Source organism: Zeus faber (genome assembly GCF_960531495.2).
Source record: "Zeus faber genome assembly, chromosome: 1".
Lineage (NCBI taxonomy): Eukaryota > Metazoa > Chordata > Actinopteri > Zeiformes > Zeidae > Zeus > Zeus faber.
In genome coordinates this window covers 58,657,942-58,681,170 of record NC_137193.1, presented here as the reverse complement: position 1 = coordinate 58,681,170, position 23,229 = coordinate 58,657,942, and the positions used below count along the sequence as shown (strand labels likewise).

The window sequence follows — 23,229 nt, the reverse complement described above, 5'->3', positions numbered from 1 at the left end:
ATTAAAAGAATATAAAAGCAAAAGTCTAGAGTTCACAAGTAATATACGACGTGCTTGAACGGTGTTTCTAAGTTGGAAGCTCGTATTTACCTTCTCTCCTGTACGATGTGAATACTGCATAATGAGCAGTTGGCGTGAGAGGCGTAATTCAGCTGACTCATCACTGTTTTGGCTGACTGGACAGGTGAAACCCAGCGGACACTCTCAGAGAGGAATCAAGGACCCAGCATCACTTCATAAACCACATTTGTGGTGCTTTTTTAAAATATTATATTTACGTTCTTGTGAGGGTGTTATTTAGCTTAAAATGAGATAGGACAACATGGAGCAATATGGGAAGGCGTGGCCAACATGGGTAGGTATGTCAAGTCAAGACAAGTCACACTTTATTTATAGAGTGCATTTCATACCAGGGCAACACAATACGCCTTACAAAGGAATACAAAAATAAAAGAGGGAACGTAGTTGTCATCCAGTCATTCCCAAAGAATGCCCCTGAAACAACAGCAACAACAAAAGCAACAACAAAGACAACAATAAAAGTGACTCCAACCACAGTGGCAGCAACAGCAACAGAAAACAACAACAGCAGCAACAACAGCCACAGAAACAACAACAACGGCAGCAGCAACATCGACACCAGCAGCAACAACAGCAAAACAACATTAAAAACAACAGCAGCAAGCACACGCAAAGAGCTCACCGGAACTGGAAGTGGCAGCTCTCACCGGAACCGGAAAGGTCACTCAGGTTAGAGATGGTTAAGTCGAGGTATAAGGCTACGTTAAGTTGAGGTATAAGGTAAGCGAGGGTTAAGTTTAGGTACAAGGTTAGCAGCGGCAAAGACAACACCAGTTAAGGTATAAGGTTAGCAGCACCAACAACAGCACCAGCAGCAACGACAACAGCAGCAACAATACAAGCAGCTGACAACAGCAGCAACAGCAGCAGTAACAGTAGGAGCAACAGTAGCAGCAACAGTGCACAAGCGAAGACGTCACCGGGACCGGAAGTGGTAGCTCTCACCGGAACCAGAAATCTCCTCATCTGTTTTGAGTCAACAGTATGTACCATCTCATCTCAACGAAGTAAAGCACAGCAAAGACATCACCGGAACCGGTAGCCCTCACCAGAAACGTAAATTTCAACTCTGTGCATCGTCTCATCTTAATCCAGTCACGGTCCTTTAGCGTCCCTAAATTACAGGTCAAGTTTTCAATCAGACCTCGGGAAGGAGTTTCTTTTGATTCTCTCTCTCCAAAAACACACCCTGTTGTCTCCTGGAAAGATGTACAATTACTTACTCACACACAGAAACACAACCACAACAATGACTTTTCATATGTGCTTACACACATTTATGCATTCAAGGAAATCACATCTACATAACCTCACAACACACACCCTGACTCCCTGAGTCATGGATTAATGGCTGAGGGAGTCTCTCAGTGGGGGGTGAATAGCTGTACCCCGATGACACAATATTAAAAGACTGCAGCTTGACACACACATACCCCAGAAAAGCTGCAGGTCCTGACAACATACCGGGGCGTGTGCTCAGAGACTGTGCTGACCAACTTACAGATGTTCTCACAGATATCTACAACACCTCTCTGAGCCAAGCCATCATACCAGCATGCTTCAAAGCCACCACCATCATACCGCTACCTAAGAAATCCCCAGCCTCAACACTGAACGACTACCGACCCATAGCACTCACGCCCATCATGATGAAGTGCTTTGAAAGATTGGTCAAGGCCCATATAACATCCAGTCTCCCCACTACACTTGATCCATTCCAGTTTGCATACCGTCCCAATCACTCCACTGATGATGCCATAGCATCAGCACTCCACCTATGCCTGGCTCATCTGGAAAACAAAAACAGTTACGTGCGGATACTGTTCATTGACTTCAGTGCCGCCTTCAACACAGTCATCCCCCAACACCTGGTAAATAAACTCAGCGAAATAGGCATCAGCACCCCACTCTGCAACTGGCTACTGGGCTTCCTTACTGATAGACCACAGACAGTAAGAGTTGGCAAAAACTCCTCAGAGACCATCACTGTGAACACTGGAGTCCCCCAAGGATGTGTGTTGTCCCCTCTGCTGTTCACACTGGCGACGCATGACTGTTGTGCCAGATACAACTCGAACCACTTCGTTAAGTTTGCAGATGACACAACAGTTGTGGGCCTCATCAGTGACAACAACGACTCAGCCTACAGAGAGGAGGTACATCAACTGGTGTGACAACAATAATCTACATCTCAATGCAAACAAGACAAAATAAATAACTGTGGACTTCAGAAAGAAACACACACCACACATCCCACTCACCATCAATGGCAGTGCAGTGGAGTCTGTGAAGAGCACCAAGTTCCTGGGGGTGCATATCACAAACGACCTGACATGGTCAATCAACACCACCTCCCTAGTAAAGAAGGCCCAGCAACGCCTCTACTTCCTTCGCCGGATGAGGAGAGCTGACCTCCCCCCTTCTGCCCTCACCACCTTCTACAGGGGTGCTATTGAGAGCATTCTTACCAGCAGCCTCTCAGTCTGGTATGGCAGCTGTTCTGCTGCTGACCAGAAAGCCCTACAAAGAGTGGTGAAGACAGGAGAGAAGATCACCAAAACAGCACAACCATCCATCCAGGACCTGTACCTGTCTCGCTGCCGCAAAAGAGCCACTAATATCATCAAGGACCACACCCACCCAGCACACAAACTGTTCACCCTCCTACCTTCTGGCAAGCGGTACCGCAGCATGCGGTGCAATACCACCAGATTCAGGAGCAGCTTTTTTCCAAAGGCCATCAGACTACTAAACTCACCAAACATGACATGAACATGACACCCACAAAGACCAACTGACTGCACAATATTTACATTTTGACAATACATATGTATCCCCTTGGAATACATATGTATCCTCTTGCTGCTAGCTTTGTACTGCACCTTATTACCTTAATAACATACCTCATTTGACTTCTTGAGTATATTAAGACTAACCTTAGTCTTGTTGTGTCTATTGTTGTTGTCTTTTTGTACTTTCATGTCATATGTTGTGTGTTACAAATATTACTTGCACATTTGGAGTATGGGGAAACGCAATTTTGATCCTCTGTGTAATTACGTGTTGCATGGTACGATTGACAATAAAGTACACTTTGAACTTTAACACACACACACACACACACACACACACACACACACACACACACACACACACACACACACACACACACACACACACACACACACACACACACACACACACACACACACACACACAGTTTATGTGAGGTTGAATCCACCATGGACTTTTAAGGTCAAACACTAAACAATCCATTTGCATCTGCTGTTGCAAACCCAAGGGGAAACCTTTGGGAAACATTTTACTGTCCCTTTACCTGGAAGGACAGAGTGTTATGATCCTCTGTGCTAGTCTAACATTGCCTTGATCAAAACAGATCCAGTAGAAAGGATTGAGAGAATGACAGAGAGAGGAATTTAGGGAGAGAAAAGGGGAGGAGGTGGGGAAAAAAAAGACACAGATAAAAGACATTTTGAGAGAGCGTGAGAAAACTTAAGTGGAGATGTATTGCTGTGTGTCTGCATTGACTTTTTATGTGAAGCGTTGAGCTCCATGACGCGGAGAGGGAGGGAGGGAGGGAGGGAGGGAGGGAGAGGAGCTGCGGATGCTGATTCATAGCCTTGGTAAGGAAGAAAAATAAACATGATCATTCCAGTAAACCTAAGAAACATGTTATATATAAAATACTTTATATATCTCCCCCATTTGAAATTGAAGTAATGCATCTCGCTATTGCCATAAAGGTCAGGTAATGTTTCCACTGGCTACGAGAGAGAAAGGTCAAAATTGCTCCAATGACTGCCATGCTAAGGCTGGTGAGAGCAGTTATGTTTTTTGATTATCTATGAATCCATGCAGACCAATAAGACCATAAGGAAGGAACTTATGGTATATGTTTATTGTAAATTATCTTAAGATTGCTTGATTAACTTATTCCGCCCACCAAGTTATATTTTAAAATTTGGAACAAAGGCAGGCATTCACAAATTGTTTATATTGCAATTGGAAGATAACATGATCCAATGATCCAACCATCAGATGAAAGGCACTAATTTGATTCATTCATCACGTGTTTGGGAGGTTTTCCTGAAAATGTTCGCCCTTTCTTGGAACAACCTTTGGAACTAAAAAAAAAAAAAAAAAAAAAAAAAAAAAAAAAAAAAAAAAAGCTCCGTTCCCGTTCTTGATTTAAATGATTCAAACAACCAAAAAGGACCCAAGCACAAAACCAAAGTTTTTGCGTGTGAAATGGCTCAACTCCAGTACTCTTACAAAGACAGCACAGGCTTTTGGCTTGAATCAGCTGTACATTTAAAATTCTATCATTTAAGTCCCCATAAAGTAAATTCACTGATTTGTTTCTAAACACATTATACATGTTAGAAAGTAATGGCTGAAAACATGTGAAAAGACTGAACTAAGTAGTACTGAATTGTGGAGTTAGACCGTTGGTGAGAACACTCTCACCATTTTTGTGGTCCTGACGACATAGAGCGGACATACTTGGCATGGACCCTCCCCTAACACTATATGAACACCAGGTCGGAATCAGAGCATCGGCGGTAAAATAAGATAAGCTAACAGCCTGTTTGACAGTTTGGGATAAAACACCATTTTAGGAATAAACACCTGGAGTAAAAGGCATCTTCATGGAGACCATGAACATGGGCTAAACGATTTGGGAAAACAACCACATTTTTCTTTAGACCAAGATTGCAATTTAGTATACATTTTAAGTTCCTTATCTTCTATATTGTTAACTAAATACAAACAATAAATCACTCTTTAGTAGGACCAACACAACATCATTGGATACAACAACATATAAACTGTTCTTTCCTGTAGACCAGGCCTACGTGTTGTGATGAAATGAGATGAATTGACAAGAATCACATATCTTTATTTAACTATTGAATTGTAAAAAGAAAAAACTTCAAATCAGAGTAGAATATTTACTCATTGATTTAACTACAAGCCCTGTAACTATCTTAATCTGAAAAGTAACATTTGTGTTTCAGCAAAAATTGATCATTTTTTATAAAATGTTGCGCATACTTACACGTGTGCTCAGGGACAGCTTTATGCTCATGAAATAAAAAAATAAATAAAAATAGGTAAAAACAAACAGACGCAGTGTTCTGGAAGAGGCTCAGTCCAGACTCTCCAGGTGTTCCAGCCTTTGCCAGCAGCACCGGGGCTGGATCACCGGGGCTGGAGCGCGGAGGCTCGGTTAAAACAATCGCTATAGGCGGGGGGCGGGGTAAGAGAATCACAGAGAAAGTGTCCCCATTAGACATGGTATCGTTCCATAAGCAGACGTACAATTAAAAAATACATTGTTCTGGTGCGCCGGTCGCAGGCACCCCACCGCTGGCGCACGCATCACAAGCATGTGCATCGTCGGCACTGTCGGAGAGGGGGACAGATGCGCAAATTGTGCACTGATCGCTCCTTCTTCGCACACCCCCTCTGGATGGCGCGCCAGGTTGCCAGCTATATTGCCTATAGAAAGGGCCGGCCCTGGACAGCCCAATTGGTGAGATGCTGTGTTATTGCGCATTAGGCTTGGGCGATCGTGCAAATCGCGGCCCACAGCCGTCGCCTCCCCAGACCCAGACCGAGTGGTGGGATGGCTCCTTTCTCTGGGATAATCACACGATTTCGTCCTTTTATTTTGCTCCTACGCTCTTTACCCTTTGTTGTGAGATATGAAGAAGTGGCCCCAAAAAATGGGGGGAAAAAACAAACGCCCAATTAAGCAATTGTTTAAACCGGATCTCCTCGCTACCGCCCGGCTAGACCCGGCGCTCCACCCCACGTGCGGGACGTGTGCTGCTGGCCGGAACACCTGTAGAGTCCGGAGGGAGCCTCTTCCAGAACACAGCGTCTGTTTGTTTGCTTTTTTAAGCCTTTTTTATTTTTATTTAATGAACATAAAGCTGTCCCTGCACCTGCTAAGCTGACAGATAAAAAGAAAATAGAGTGCATGGACAAAGCTCATCCACTTGCGCGCACAAATAGGATGCACGTGGATGTATGTGCGGAAATCTTTTATATATAAAAAAAAAACAAAAAAACAACAAAAAAAAACACATTTATGCTGAAAAATGCATTTTGTTTTCAAAATGTTCATTTTCAGATTCAAACATCTTTTTTTTTTTTTTTTTACAATTCGAATAGCATTCAAATATCTAACCATCGTTTGACAGGCCTACTAGACACAAGACTGCTTCATCAGAATATTCAAACACGGAATATACGCTAATGTAAACGTTTAACCATTAACGCGATTGGGCTTGGTTTAAGTGCCTTCAGCAGACACGCCCCCAGCGTCTCAGAGCAGAGAGTACCACCTTTTTTCCAAGATTCTGAAACGTAACTGTATATACCTGGTGATTATTTTTTTTTTTTTCATTTTTATTTTATTTTTTTAAATCATTGAATTTGGCTGGGTGGTTGATAGCACCAGTTTCTGTGGTGTGACAATCTCAGAACACAAAAAAGGGCTTTCCAAGTTCTAGTCAATTCCTGTGTGTGTATATAAATTCCAAGAGCGACATCAATGACACACAATGAAACACGATATACAGTTGCAGCCATGTCTTTGTAGGAGGGTCGCTTTTCACAAAACATGGTAAAGAACTAGCACACAAGTATGTGCTTTTAATTATGTGCTGTAAGGAAAACCTCATGGTATGGCTGAGACTCATTACTCCGTAGAGATTACCTCATCGACAGAATGAATACTGGATTGATCATCGCCCTAGGGTGATGTCAGTATTTAAAAAAAACGAATTATCGCAATAAACTTTATTAGGTGAAAGTATGCAGCAGTCATTTTGTTGCAATGTACTTTGCAGGTCAATGCCTTGAGGTAACCGGAATGTTTGAGACTTTTCGGTAAAGTAAAGCTCAAGTTAGTAAAGTAAAAGAGTTGTTTGCGCCCTCCCACCAATGAGCAAATGGAATACTGATCAATACACACCGATGGACTTCCAAACACTTCTAACAATCTCATCTGAAAATGAGATGGATGGAAAATCCAGGGATACTTAACGGGTTTCATCGAAAGTAGGCGATAACATAAGCAGCGATGAAGAGGACATTAATTTACTAAAGGATATTACTAATTACCGCTAAGGAGTTTCCCCCATTGGCTGTAAGCAAATCTCTGATGCTCTTAATGGGAGCAGACAGCGTGTTATGGAGGATTTGTGAGCAGATGCTGAGATGGTGTGAATGTTGTAGATGATAAAAAAAAAGGCTCTGTATTACTTTTTTCCCCAGGTGTTTGATCTGCCAACTACCCAGCCGAGGATTTTCATTTCACAGCCGTTTGTGTTAAACGGCGGTGCGCAATTCCAGGTCTGGAAAGTCAAAATCCAAGCAGGTTTTTTTACATGCAACGAGCCAGCTGATTTTACCCATTAGTTATACATCTAATTGTACATGAAATCTCTTAAGTAGTGATTCCAAACCTTAAGTTGTGTTTAGTTGTAGTCAGTAATTGGATATGGGTGAGTTGATATACATCATATTGTTTATAGGGTTCCAGACCTGCCAACCTTCGGAAAATATTTTGAGTACCACAACAGTGTAACAGGGAGTCTCCGTGGTGTTTGAGTTACTGCAGCTGAATGACTCCATCAGTTATTCACACCGTAGTCGTCTTATCACATCGTATGTGAGCTACTACAGATAACTATATACAGTATACAAACTCATATCACTAGGATATACCATGAAACACATCATCTTGTAAAGTTACCCAACATGTTTACCAACTAGAGATGCACTGATTGCAATTTTGCCGATTCGTATTTCTAATATTTTTTTTTTTAAGTGTGAACTGCAGATTCAGATTTCCGATTGGCTGTAAGTCGATGACAAATGCATCCTGTGATCTGATCACGCTCACATGATTGGACAGCTGCACATACAGATTACGACTGCAATTTTCAGTTGACACAATAGTGAGATTGCTGATTTTGACACTGTTTATTATTCACTATGGAACAATAGTAAAACATACAGTGGGGCAAAAAAGTATTTAGTCAGCCACCAATTGTGCAAGTTCTCCCACTTAAAAAGATGAGAGAGGCCTGTTATTTTCATCATAGGTATACCTCAACTATGAGAGACAAAATGAGAAAAAAAATCCAGAAAATCAAATTGTCTGGTTTTTAAAGAATTTATTTGCAAATTATGGTGGAAAATAAGTATTTGGTCAATAACAAAAGTTCATCTCAATACTTTGTTATATACCCTTTGTTTGCAATGACAGGTCAAACGTTTTTTGTAAGTCTTCACAAAGGTTTTCACACACTGTTGCTGGTATTTTGGCCCATTCCTCCATGCAGATCTCCTCTAGAGCAGTGATGTTTTGGGGCTGTCGCTGGGCAACACGGACTTTCAACTCCCTCCAAAGATTTTCTATGGGGTTGAGATCTGGCTAGGCCACTCCAGGACCTTGAAATGCTTCTTACGAAGCCACTCCTTCGTTGCCCAGGCGGTGTGTTTGGGATCATTGTCATGCTGAAAGACCCAGCCACGTTTCATCTTCAATGCCCTTGCTGATGGAAGGAGGTTTTCACTCAAAATCTCACGATACATGGCCCCATTCATTCTTTCCTTTACACGGATCAGTCGTCCTGGTCCCTTTGCAGAAAAACAGCCCCAAAGCATGATGTTTCCACCCCCATGCTTCACAGTAGGTATGGTGTTCTTTGGATGCAACTCAGCTTTCTTTCTCCTCCAAACACGACAAGTTGAGTTTTTACCAAAAAGTTCTATTTCGGTTTCATCTGACCATATGACATTCTCCCAATCCTCTTCTGGATCATCCAAATGCTCTCTAGCAAACTTCAGACGGGCCTGGACATGTACTGGCTTAATCAGGGGGACACGTCTGGCACTGCAGGATTTGAGTCCCTGGCGGCGTAGTGTGTTACTGATGGTAGCCTTTGTTACTTTGGTCCCAGCTCTCTGCAGGTCATTCACTAGGTCCCCCCGTGTGGTTCTGGGATGTTTGCTCACCGTTCTTGTGATCATTTTGACCCCACGGGTTGAGATCTTGTGTGGAGCCCCAGATCGAGGGAGATTATCAGTGGTCTTGTATGTCTTCCATTTTCAAATAATTGCTCCCACAGTTGATTTCTTCACAACAAGCTGCTTACCCATTGCAGATTCAGTCTTCCCAGCCTGGTGCAGGTCTACAATTTTGTTTCTGGTGTCCTTTGACAGATCTTTGGTCTTGGCCGTAGTGGAGTTTGGAGTGTGACTGTTTGAGGTTGTGGACAGGTGTCTTTTATACTGATAACGAGTTCAAACAGGTGCCATTAATACAGGTAACAAGTGGAGGACAGAGGAGCCTCTTAAAGAAAAAGTTACAGGTCTGTGAAAGCCAGAAATCTTGCTTGTTTGTAGGTGACCAAATACTTATTTTACCAAGGAATTTACCAATTAATTCATTAAAAATCCTACAATGTGATTTCCTGGATTCTTTCCCCCCATTCTGTCTCTCATAGTCGAAGTGTACCTATGATGAAAATTACAGGCCTCTCTCATCTTTTTAAGTGGGAGAACTTGCACAATCGGTGGCTGACTAAATACTTTTTTGCCCCACTGTAGAACAGTCACATAGTTCTAGTAAAATAGAATATGGGACTGTCACCAAGTTTCAGTATAATTCAACCTGTTACTGGACACAACATATAACTAACATGGAAATGTCCAGTTCAAACTTCAAATTAAAGTCTCTTTCACTTTAAGGACGCAAATATACATTTAAATTATACTTATATGGAACTAGCCATTCCAAAATAAATTGCAATCATTACAATAAAAATAAAAATAAAATAAATGGCAGAGTCTTCTCACTCTTGTTCACTGGAAGTCTTCTCTCACTCACCGTGCGTTAAACCAAGTGAATCAAATTGAACGACTCATTTTACTGACCCATCAAGAACTGAATCTCAAAAAATAGTTTTCGTCACAATCGGAGCTCCCCTGTGACAGCGATAGATACACGGTCTGTACAATGTGATAATATTGCAGGGGATGAATAAATCATCTAATCTGCTTTGTTTACCTTGAAGTACCTCCAAACAACTAACATTTTGTTTATTTTGGGTTTTTTTGAGTGTCAACTACGCAACTATGTTCCATTAAGTTGGTATCGGGCTTGAGTACCGGAACATTTTTACGAGTACAGTACATGCGCACAGTATCGGGTGTGTACGTTTGACCACAAATCACCAGTCATGGCCGATTAAGATGAAAACCAGCTGTTGCATCTCACGTAAAAAAAAAATTGTTGTTGCGTAGTTTCAGCTGGCATTTCGTACCTGCGTATTTTGACCAAGAATTGCGTAGTTGGTACACAAAATGTGTGCTGGTTGGCAGGTCTGGAGTGATATTATTAGGGAGCCAGCCCTGAAGACAAAATGGCTGTCGAAGTGTCTGCCATTCAGAAACCGTCAAACCCAAGGGCACATAAAAATGGTCTTGGTATTTGGGTCAGTTCAGACACACCGTCGTCCGAGTTTGATCCATATCGGTCCATTTTTGTGGGAGAAGTTAATAAAAAAAAAAAAAAATGTTTTTCCTCATTTCAGAAACGGTTCCACGATAGCACTGCAGACTAGTGATTGGTCACAGACAATCGTCACCACGTCACTGAGTCAATGGCCAGGTGACATCACCGCAGATTACCGATTGTGTCGTCACCGCGCGACATCAAACCTGCCATCAGGAACTTTTGGACATCAGAAAATGTGCACCCCAAACTAAATACACTAATACAATTAAGTGATATTTAAATATTGCTCTTACAGTTGGAACCCGAACGCTGCACGTGTGTTGGTTCCTTTATTCACGAGCGCACAGGCACCAGTGCACTAAGAGCAGGTAATTACAGTGAGGGATGCAAACAACTCGCTTTTTAGTGAATGCCGCTTTTTTACGTCACATCAATTTGGGTGACTAGTGTGAATCATCCAAACCGTCTGAGAAAACAACTCCTTCTGCTAAGGTTAAACTAGTGGACTAGTTCTCTTGTATTATGTCAGAACTAACACAGGACACGGCTCTAGTCTCCGTTGAAAACGCTCCAAAGCGATGCTGCGTTCGCGGGTTCGATAAACAAATTGCGTGGACTCGCAATTTTTCACACTAGGTGTGAAAAAATAATTTCGTTTAAACTAGACAGAAAAAATCTAAAACTGAAATGATAGTGTACTTACAAAACAAACTAAAATAAAATAAAAATATACAGGAAATGTCTTTAGTTTTATTATTTTTTCTAGTCAATTTGGTCAAATTTGTGAATATATAACCAGTTGTTAATCTTTGTAGACAGACATGGCTCAGGCCTCATCTGGTGGAGAACTACTTTTAAATGGAAAGATGCTAATTAGAATTTACCATTGTTTACAATGAGGGGAAAAACAGGACTATTTTTATTGTCTATGTGGTGAGCATAATATGTGATTTTAGAAATGTGCGAGATGGCAGCTTTTGCTGTGGTGGGACACATATACATGTGGGTGTAAAAGAGTGTGACCAGGCAAAGTGTGACCAGAGGAGTTGGTGTTAATCACAGCACTTGTCTGTCTTGACTTGTGTTTCTTCCCCTCTGAAGATTACAATTAATTCAAGTTTATTCATTTAAGATTCATGTATGAGATAAAACAAACTCCAAAGAATTTTGTTTGGTTACCGTAATTAAGCTTGTAAACATTCTTTTATGTCACATTTTCATTATTAAGCTGACGTATAACTACTGTTATTGTAATGCACGCTGACTGACAAAAAAATAAAAATAAAAATGTCTTCACCACCACTGTTCTACTGTCAATACTGTTCATACTGCATCTATCTTATTTATCTATATATTTCCACATACATATCTACCTATGTACAGCGTGGGGTTTTTTTTCTATGTTTTCAATATGGTTTAAAAGTCTTTTATTTTGGTAAACATTTAAAAAAGTAAATAAAGACAAGAAAAGAAAGGCTAAACTGCATTTTGTTGTCTCAGTACTTGAACTGTGTGCGTGAGTTCACACCCTTCATTCTGGAAGGAGACGCACAGCGGCTGCTCGCCAATCAGATACTGTCTGTGGAGAGAAAGCACCCGGACCCCGTTCTCGTCGCTCCTTAACAAAGGGAATTTAAGACATGAGTGGCTCTGGGTGGGGGGGGGGCTTTGCATGGGCATGGTGTACTGCGCTCTTAAATTCATTGGTGTGTATTGGAGGAGCTGCCCCCTGACGAGAGACAGCAGGAACTGATGCTGCGTTCCAGGGAACTTGAAAAATTGCAATTCATGATGGTAGGAAGTGATGCTGCGTTTCACGGGAACTCTGAGAACTGTAATTCGCGGCTATCCTGGACCCTGTGCATTGCTGCTTGATCCCTGTGGGATGGACCCCTAAATATAGATTGGAGATTGCAGAGCAAAGCCCCATATCAGAAGAAAATTATAGCGTGCTCCTGTGAGCAACGAGTGTGTGGTATGAACCGCTCACGATGCGATCCGAGTGCTCGCCGACGCCGGCGAGATATCAAGCATGTGCAATATCTTGTGTTGTGCTGCGATCGAGTCGGGAGTGACGCAGCAAGATACAGCCAATGAGAGCAGAAACTGAGTGTGTGTGTGTGTGTGTGGGGGGGGGTGTCGAGAAGGAGAGACAGGAGTGCATGGAGCAGCAGCCAGAAACACACAACATACCTATTTTATTATTCTTCTCTATATTTCTTATTTAAATTCTGCTCTTACTCGTTTTTTGTTTTTTTTTACAGTGGCCAAGAATCCAATAAAACAAGAAATAATCCTGTCCCGTGCATGGTATCGCGTAATTTCTGGTGTCAATTCCTGACACTTCTGCTTCCTCACAGCAAGAAGGTCCTGGATTCGATTCCCGCCTGGGGCGCTGTTGGCACCGTGCTCCGGCGGGTTATCTCCCAATTAGGGGCCTTTCTGTGTGGAGTTTGCATGTTCTCCCTGTGCACACATTGGGTTTCCTCCATAACACATCAGTAAGGACCCCCACTAAAAACATGCACACATCATTGTCTGACCAGCGATGAACATAATGGAACCAGGTCCCCGGGCGCATTGTCAAATGCTGCACACTGATGGGTGAAATGCAGAGGCCACATTTCACCGGCCACCATCCAAAGCGTGGGTGTGGGTGTATGCATGTGTCAAATAAAGATTCTTCTTCTTGAAGTTTGATCCACATACGGAGCAGAAATTAGTGAAAAACCAAACAAATTTGACCACAATCACAGACATTCAACGTCAAAATTTGTCCAACCCGGTTAAAAGAACTGTATGTGGACCACAACAATGACATAAGCTATGTGTCATTTAAACCAGTATGTCCCATGCATCCTGTGGTTTAAGTTTCATCCAAATCGGTCCACATATAGAGCAGAAATTAGTGAAAAACCAACCAAATGTAACCCCAAGTATTTAGCTGATCCTGCTTGACGGACATGCCGCTATTCATAAACAAAATCAACAAGATGAGATTCACACTGAGACACTTCATGACATCATCATACAATTTACTACAAATGTGCAGGTTCTGATTCATAATGTACATTGCGTAGAGGTCGTCTCACTGTAGTGGTTAGGGATTTCAAACTATACGTTTAGGTGTATATTTATGTACCTTCTTAGCTGGTAGATGTCTGAGAATCTGTTCGATTGATATTCTATGTTTATATGTAGTTTGGTTTAAATAAAAAAATAAACGGTTGTTTTAAAGAAACGTCATGTATAAACAGTTTACTACAGCTAAACTTAGCAAACTTAAATGAAAAGGCAAAAGGTGTTAAGTATTGACAAGTTCTTCCATAATAATTCTAATGCCAAATTAATGTTAAAGTTCCATAAATATTCGCTCCATTACAATATAGACAAGCAATGTATTCAACCGAATTTTCCAATTGTAGATTATTAACATAAAAAATACAATGAAGTAGTAATTAAAACTAACATATATTATGTTTATAAAATAACCTGTATTTATTATTAGTTTGTTTTTGTTATTGTTCCAGATGCTGAAAAATAGCCAAAAAATCTAAGACAATAAAGAAGCAATTGTCCACAAATCCAGTCCTCGAGGTCAGTCCATGTGATTGGTCCAGACGTAAGTCCACGACGTTTTTAACTTTTATAACTTATGACGCGTTTCACAGAAACCAAAAAACTGTACTACATATCCAAAAGGAATAAACTGGACCCTGTGTACTGCTGCCTGCAGCTATATTTAATATCATCATTCTTTGGGAGCTTGTCTTGTAGTCGTGTGCGGTTTGTGTTTGTCCTGTTTCATCTGTTATGTTATGTGTTTGTGGTAATGATCTGCATCGTTAAATGGTCATCGACAACATGTGTTGTCCCTAATCCGAAAATCCGTAATGATTGGGTGAATATCCCGATGAGGACTAGAGTTTTTTGTGTTCTTAAGTGTTTGACTTTTTTTGTCCCAATCTTTTTCTGACAAGGTAAAGCAGCACACCTGGAGCACACCTGAAATAGCTTTGAGGAGAGGGAGCAACAAGGACAGCGAGTGGAAGAGCCCATGGAGAGACAAGAGATTTACTCAAATTGACCCTCTATGCCCAGCCCCAACACATCTTAAAACGATTCCTTCAAACACCGGCTTAGTCTTACAGTCAGACTTCAAATCTTCTTGCGTTTACTAGCCCGGTATTCAAGTTCAAGAGATTTTTTGTCACATACAAAATTAAATCATTTTACAGGTTCTGGAACTCATGAGTCACACTCAGAGACAGTTGAGAGGACAGCATGCCTCAAGCCTGTGGAATAAACATGTTAAATGGTAATTGTTACATTGACCAATTTTAAGTTGCGCTTACACTTACCCAGAAGTTGTCCTGAAAGAAGGCCATCTTCACTCTGGGAGATTCTATAGCAGTATTCTGTAAAGATAGCAAGAAAGAGACCATGAGAGAGGATAAATAGAATGGGAGAGAGATGCATTACTACTTTGTTGCTTTGCCGTCGTCCTAGGGAGCATCGTGTGGGCTTTGCCGACCCCTCGTGCACCAACGCCAGCCGGAAGGAACCGAAGAAGCAGAACAATGTCGTATTGATGCCCCCCTATTGATCGGAACCTTCTCTAAAATTTCATACTTCCAGCCCTCGCCACGGGGCAGAATCCTCTTTCTGTTCTTTTCAACTATTCATTTAATTATTAAAAAGGCCTTATACACTGCACATAAACAGGCATCCATATAGCCCCAGCTCCGCCAAATAAAGTTAGAGTCAAATATTCTGAGACTGATAGAATACAATTTGTGGTGTGGGGATGGTGTGGTTTGAGCAGCCACACCTGACCTGGGTCTAGGTAATTGGTGGATCCAGGATCAGTGTGGTTGCATACCCGTTGCCCGTTGGTTGGTTTAAAGAGCAGCAGGTCAAACCCCCATCCCCACACTCACTCAGGAGAGGAGCCCCTGTCATGACACATGTCTATCTGCTCCTGGGCTAATTCCAACTAGCCCACTCTCTACAACAAACTGGTGTTTTCTACCCCTTCTTCTGCGTCTCTGTGCACCCTGTGGTCCCTGAACACGCCACCTGGGTGGCGCATGGTAGGCGAAACTGCCAGACAATTATTGTAAAAGTATACTGAAATAGCTTTTACAATCGTTGTTTAATGATACGAATATAAGAATTGCTTCAAGCTGAACTATTATTTCTATTAATAATCATGAAAAAGTATTACGGTATAGTCTTCTGACCATATTGCCAAACCCTACAGTAACTACAGGAAAGAGACACACAATAATTAATTAGTCTCGAGGCATGTGCATGTCCTGTGGGGAGAGGAGGAAGATGAGGAGGAGGAGTGTGGTGTAAGATATCACTTCAAAGGGACACCCACCAGCCACGGAGAGTTTCATTGAGGGAGAGGGAAGGTGTGGGGAGTGTGGAGAGGTACAGGGAGAACAAGGGATGGAGGATGAAGGAGAGGGAACCAACTAAGGAGAAGACTAATGATGTTTTTATTTTAAAGTTACGTTTACATGAGGGTGGAGCAACAAAATGCAAGAGAACTATCTGGACACGACATGTTACTGCAACACATTAAAATGGGCCTTAACATGCACAGGTCCACCAGGTGCAAGAATTTGATGTTGCCCATTTCAAGGATAGTTATAATTCAAAGTTCCCAAACGTGGTTCTCATTCTGAGTTCCTATTATTGTGCTGACTGTGTGTGCGCGCTGACAACAGCCCTTTCTCTCCTGGCACAGACTGCGCTCAGGCCAGGCAACCTGGCTTTAGGAAGACTGCAACCAGGCACACACACACACACACACACACACACACACACACACACACACACACACACACACACACACACACACACACACACACACACACACACACACACACACACACACACACACACACACACACACACACACACGGCCTCTACCACCTTGTTAATTAGCTTAGCAGTGGGACCAAAGGCCCCTGTGGATAACGTTCTGTTTGGCAGAGTAGGTTTGGTGGAGAGACGGCAAAAGAGGGGGGGGGGGGGAAGACAGAGAAAGAAGAGAGAGAGAAAGCAGCAGACTACCAAACATTGGCCTAATCCTGATGTTCCCTGTGCCGATATGACAAGATAGTGGAGGATAGAAAGAGAAGGTCTAAAGCTACAGGACAGACATGAAGTAGCAAAAGTAAAAATATGATGAAATATGAAAAAAAAAAAAAAAATGTTGAATGGAAAATGTTGCATTTTATCGGATCTTTGGTTCCCTTGCAATATAAACAACATGCCATATTCAACAGATTTTCCAAACCAGAAATACCCATGCAGAGTTAGGCAGGGAGAGGCGATGAACACCGCAAAAAACTACTTGCTGGCTTTGAGCCAAAGAAAAAAGGGAGAGCCAAGGTGAGGACAAAGACAGATGAAAAATTAAAAGGGATTGGACCCAGAGAGCTGGAAAGATGAAGCGAGACGATCATTGGATTTTTCTTCTCCTTTTGTTGCTTGCTTGCCACCACTTAGTGTGCCCCATAAGCCTTTGGAGCTGAGAGCTTTGCAATATTGCCTGTAGAGAGTCGCTGGCATCCGGTGCTCGCCAATGGATTTCAACTACACATTTAGCCGCAATCAGCCCTGCCTCAGAAATTGGATTCCAGGTGCTCATTTTATATTCACAAATCAACTGATTCGGCATATTTGTGTCATACTGTATGTACAGTATGTGTGTGTATTATGGTGCACCAGATGGTTTCACTACAGCAGCCTCAGCAGAATTTCACAACCTACCATGTGGATGCGTACATGCAGATTTGCACTCCCAAACACCTGACACATTTTCCATGTCATTCTCACGGGTCTACTGAGAGTCCTCTGATCTGCTTTTTGCTCGACCCACACATTTTCGGTATCCAACAACTAGTTGACATGAGGTAACAACTAGTCTTCTTACCCAGACCAGAATTCTGATCATTTTAAGATCGATAGAATAGATAGACCCACACACACCATCTTATAGACGTTCTCTCCGGCTGGTGGAAGAAGGGGTGGAGCTAATCATTATCTGCAGTTACTTAGAATCAGTTAGTGTCGGTTAGTGACGGAGGCCAGGCCACCAGCCATATCAGTTTAGACACATTCTCCTCTTTTATTTTTTTATTTTTTTATTTTTATTTTCGGGCCCTCAGGAGCCATGGTGCCCTATCCTCCTCACGCTGCACGCAGATGGCTGCCGTGAAAAATTTGGCCTTAAGAGAAGCAGAGGGGTGGGGGTGGGGGGGGGGGGTGATACCAAGAAAGGCTCCCTCGCTCCCTCCTCGCATGCACCCAAACAAAAAAAACTGTCAGTGACCCAATTTCTCCCAACAGGAAATAAATGGTTCATCTTCTCCGCCGCTGTTGATGTTTTGGTTTGGGATGGTTTTTTTGGGTTTTTTTTATATCCCTGTGGATGGGGGTGGAGGTGAGGGGGCTGCTGACAGATGCCCTTCCCGGGGAAGGGAGGGAAGCTCAGCGGAAACTCGGAAACTCCCTCCTCCTCCTCCCCTCTCCCCTCTCGATCACCTCCGCCTGCTGCTCCGAAAGGAAGAGGAAAAAAGGAATAAACTAAAAGAAGAAATAGTAAACCATTCGCAGTAGAATTTCGATTAAAATGAAACGACACAGCTGAGAGTAGAATGAAGATGCTAGGCCAGGCTCTTAACAGTCCTATCTGTCTTTGGCTGTGAGGAGCGGCGGCGGCAGGGGGGAGGGAGAGCCAAGGTGAAAGCGAGAGAGAGCGAGAACGTGTGGGGGCGAAAGCGGAGAGGAGGAGAGAGGCAAGGTGGGTGGATGACAAGCCAGACAGAAAACCCGTGTAGCAGACAGCCCCGTTGCAAGGTTGCAACCAAGAAAGAAAATGTATAAAAACAAGACAGGTCAACGATTGGTTGAATCGATGCATTGTGCTGCAATTATTTAAAAAAAAAACAAGCTCTGTTTTCAAAGACAATTTCACATAATCTGTCAGCATAACGTTAAACTGAGCAATTTAAAATTCTGCTACTACTTAAAACCCAATATTTGTTATTGAAATGAATTGAAATAACACGCATCACGTTCTATCCTAAGGTGAGTGAGTGGTCTGAGGCAATGATAGAAAGGGGCTGAGAAGGGCGGTAACTTTACCCGCACTGCAGATCCACACTCATCTGTTCTCATATAATACAATCTGATTTGACAAAGTCAAGAGCGGGGATTATTCTGTGTCTTCGCTCTTCGGTGGTTTAATTTCTCCTGCACCACCACGACTGGTGGTGGTGCAGGGGAAATGACTGCAACACAGCGGCAACATGACTCACCGATGTTGGTGGTGATTGAAAAGGCAGACTACTTTGGGAAACATCGGTATGAATAACTTGACTTCAATCTCGGGTTTACAACAATAGCTTTTTCAACACCAAACACCACTTTGGTCACGTATATTTTTGCATTTTCTGTCAAGGCAACATTTGCGTGACAGGCCATGTGTCAGAGCTAAATGAGTAAAATACCTCCTGAGATACAGTACATGATATAATTTCAACTTTTATTGAGTCAATGTTGAGCACAGCATGGGCTTATGGGCATTTAGATAAAAGATAATTATCCATTTTCTTATAAAGTCTGGATTAAATGGCTGTGCTTCAAGGACATAAACCACATTTCATGGGCCCTGGCTAGGATCCAAAGTTGTCATGTTAGGTTGAGCGGTCAGAAATAAATAAGCTTTTCTAAAGCGAAATATTGCTTTAACACTTGACGGCGCCTTTTTCAATCTTGGTGGCCATTTATTGTGTTTAAAAATGAGGGACAGATGACTGGTATTATAATTGTCATCATTACCACAACCACCCGCCAAGTGAGCATACTCACATGTTTTTAACTTGCAACAGCAAGGACAAGCCAACTAGTCAAAGCCTGCACTTTACTGAGGACAGACCAAAACCAACAATCACACCAAGGCCAAAATGATGATTGAATAACACTGCATTTGATGACTAAGGCAGCTTTTAGAATCCTATGCCCTATTTTATTTTAGCTGTACACACGCTGCCCCTCAATTAACCTACGAAAGAGCCACTGTGGTTATTCAACAAGAGGCAAACAGGCAGAGAAAAAGCTATAGACAGCTGACAGTGAGACAAGGGAAAGAGAGAAAGGAAAAGAGATAGACACAATCCAGGCTCTCAGTTCTCCATTGTCCTGGCCTGAATGTGCTTTTGTCACTGCAGCATACAGTCCAGTTCAGTCTATGTCCATGTGCCAGTCGGACATCACATCCTAGACCAGGCGTAGCCGGCTATGAGAGGGGAAGAGAGTGCACGCAGCATGACAGCATGGCACGGCCAGGAGGATCGCTGGCCTTTCCACAATACTTGTCAATGTTGAGGCACAGGGAAACCATGAGCAGTCTAAACAGGCATCGTCAACAAACAGCGCAATTGATTCTAAGCATATTTCCCCAGGCCAGCTGGGAAATTTAATTCTGTCTAAGCCCAAAATTGCAGTGGGCTGTAATGTTCTACTCAGAGACCTTCCTATGATTTTCAGGCATTTGAAGTTCCCTAGTTCCCTAGCAATTGTCTGCCTGTTTAGTAGCAAGATGTTTTGGACATCTGTGAAATAAACAGTGCCATGATTAGAAGGAAAAGATATAAAATGTCTACAGTACATATTTAAAAATCAAGGTGGTGGTGTCTGACACTACAGTATTGGCAGAGTACTTCTTCTTTTCAGGCTGTGCTGTAATTAAAGCGTAGCCATTTTCTGTTTTTCCAAAACTAAAATATATTTTTCAATGCAAAGAAAATTCACATTGGAATGCAGCATGCCCCCAACAAGCTTTTATGTGGCAAGTAGCCCATGCCCCCTTTCGTATAGTTAATTGAAAACTACTTCACCATTATTACCTCCTTTTCCCTTTCTTATCAGGCACGCTTACCTATCCAAACATAAAATGAACCAGTAACCCAGAAATAGATCTCAGCTAAAGAGGCAGATTTGCTCCAGGGTTGGGGGTGCGGGGTTGGGTGGTATGAACGGACACCAGCCAAGATCCTTCCAACGGCTGCAGGAGGACCATGGCCTGGCTCACCCATAACACCCGGGAGGCGTCGCAGGTTAGTCTAGGCATTGACCAGGGGTTTTCAAAAGGATGAGCCAGTGTTACTTCCACAATCAAACTGACTGCGATAAAAAAACATATCCACCAGCACCATCTTTATATAAATTCAGAATGCTGTTTAGGCCAAGACTTGACATGGTGGCTTGTTTATTATGTAACAGTGTCTGCCTCTTACCATTTCCTGCCTCCCGGCTCTGGCCTGCTTGGCAAGGAGAGGGGAAGGCCTTGCAGCACCGTACCCTTAATAACAGGAGGCTGGCCATCTATAATTAATATTTGTCAATGGCACCATACCCGTGCACTGTGGGAAAGCCAGGGGGAGTGGAGGAGGGATGGGAAGGCTCTGAATGAGCACAGTAAGAGGATCCTTACAGGTCATCAAAGTGAGTCCCAGCAAGGCAAAGTTTGGCCAGTTAAGCATGCATGAGCGCAAAATTGCATGCATGCTCGGTGGTGTGTTGAATATTTTGGGGCATTATGAACAAGCCACTTTCATTCCTTCAGGTGAGGGCCGCTCAGTACATTTCACAGACTGGGCTCCGGCTTCTCGAACCCAAAGTCAATTCAAATAGAAATGCAAAGCAGGGAGCTCTCATTTTCCTGAATGATTCGATCAGACCCCCCCCGTCTCCGTCTGCCCATCACTCCCCTTATCAGGTGGCTGAGAAGGATCCCATCACTGGTGCCTTCAGAGGCAAAAATGGATTCAAATTGCATTGGGCTAAAAAAAATGTTTTCTGTGTGTATTTGTGTTAGTGTTTGTGGTGCAGAGCTGTGAGGAAGCAGTTTGAGGATGGCAGCCAGTCATTATAGCCAGTCTGCTCCCTATTTAAATGTTCTTTTAACAAGGCACCCCAATCACTTTTTATCGCAAGTGTATGTAAATTTGGCACAGCCCTAAATTGCCTTTAGCCATATTATTGTTTGTAAGTAGCTTCAACTTTTATTACTTGCTCGCTAAAAGAACATTTAAAGGGCACCGGCAGTATTTTATTTACCATTGTTGAGCTACTAAATGGTCTTCTAAAGCACTTTAGAACTATAATTGCTACAATACTGTTTATTGCTGTAATACATTGATTCCACAGTTACTGTCCGACAAAAGAAAGATTTTAGCACCAAAAGGATAAAAGTCCACCTCTTGGCAAAATTTTACATTTGACTACCTTGCCCGCCCACTCACCATGAAATTAAAAATCTGGTTATCACAACAAGACTATCATTCAAGCAGAAGCAACAAGGACGGTTTAAAGCGTATCTCTTCAATTTAAACAATCTCACAGAATACAGCCTGCTTGCTGCCAGCCTTCCAAAACTATCTGCATTCATTAACAGCAGCAGTTGCTTTTCATTCCTCATTTCACAAAAGTCACACATGACTCAGACATAATTGCCATCTTTTCCAGCTTGTGAATGTATGGTAAAATTTCTAATTTCAGAAAAGTCACTCAGGACAGACATAACTGCATCTTTTATAGCTTGTTCTTATGGAAGCAACAATGTCACATATCATCTAATTGGGCAGAATCAGTATATCTCTACAGCACACAAAAGTAAACATATTTTTCTCAAAAGACAGACAGAATTGCTTCGGGGCCATTCCAGTTCACTGACACTGTTAATTTGAACTACGTTTTAAGAATTTTATTAAAAGCCATTCCCTCTTCCCTCATGAAAAAAAATGAAGGAAAGCAGTTCTGACTCACATCCATACAGTAATCCCTCACACACTCAAGGTTTATTGTCAGTCTGTTTTGAGCTGCTCTCCAAAATAAAAAAAACAAAACAGCAACACAGGTGTCTAAAGATCAAGACATATTACGCAGGATAAAAGTCAAACCAAATAAAGGCAAGGCAACAGCAATGAAACCAGGCCAGACTTTTACCTTTTCATTGCATGTTGGATTTTTGGCACCTCATAGATGTTGGCATGTTTAGGCTAAAATCCCCTACTCTTTTGTCGTGATAAAAGAAAAAATAAGAAGCATTTCTTCTTCTTCAGTCCATTCTATGAATCTACAAGATGCAGCTTGCATATTTGGAGTTTAATCCTACTATCGACTAAGTCTCTTGATAATAGTAAATATAATAAAAATTTCCCTCAATGACAAGAAGGTAGACTTTGTAGCGCTCATGGGATTCACCCTCACCATTACCTCATAAGAACAGGTGTATAACATGTTTGCATATTCAATACCAGAACAACAACAACAACAACAACAACAACAACAACAACAACAACAACAACAGGCAAACAGGCAATCTTGGCCAAAACCGATGTGATCACTTGTCTATTTTGGGCTAGGGAAAGATAGGGCAGGAACACGTTTAGGACCGCTTCTAAGAAGATCCGTAACCACTAAATGAACACTTATCTAGAAGAACATGTCAGCACCAATTGCCAAGATCCGCTAGGTTCACACCCGGCACAGAAAGAAGAGAG

The 23,229-nt window shown here is 42.3% G+C and overlaps 1 protein-coding gene across 3 annotated transcripts in view; it reads right to left on the bottom strand.

Moving 5' to 3' along the window:
• The window catches only part of fcho1 (FCH and mu domain containing endocytic adaptor 1), a 56,618-nt gene that overhangs the window by 32,310 nt on the left and 1,079 nt on the right, over positions 1-23,229 (bottom strand). For all 3 annotated transcript variants that reach the window (XM_080003541.1, XM_080003543.1, XM_080003542.1), the window contains exon 3: positions 15,004-15,060. In XM_080003541.1, the coding sequence (XP_079859667.1) occupies positions 15,004-15,030 (27 nt within the window). In that variant the 5' untranslated portion in view covers positions 15,031-15,060. The remainder of the gene's footprint in view (positions 1-15,003; positions 15,061-23,229) is intronic.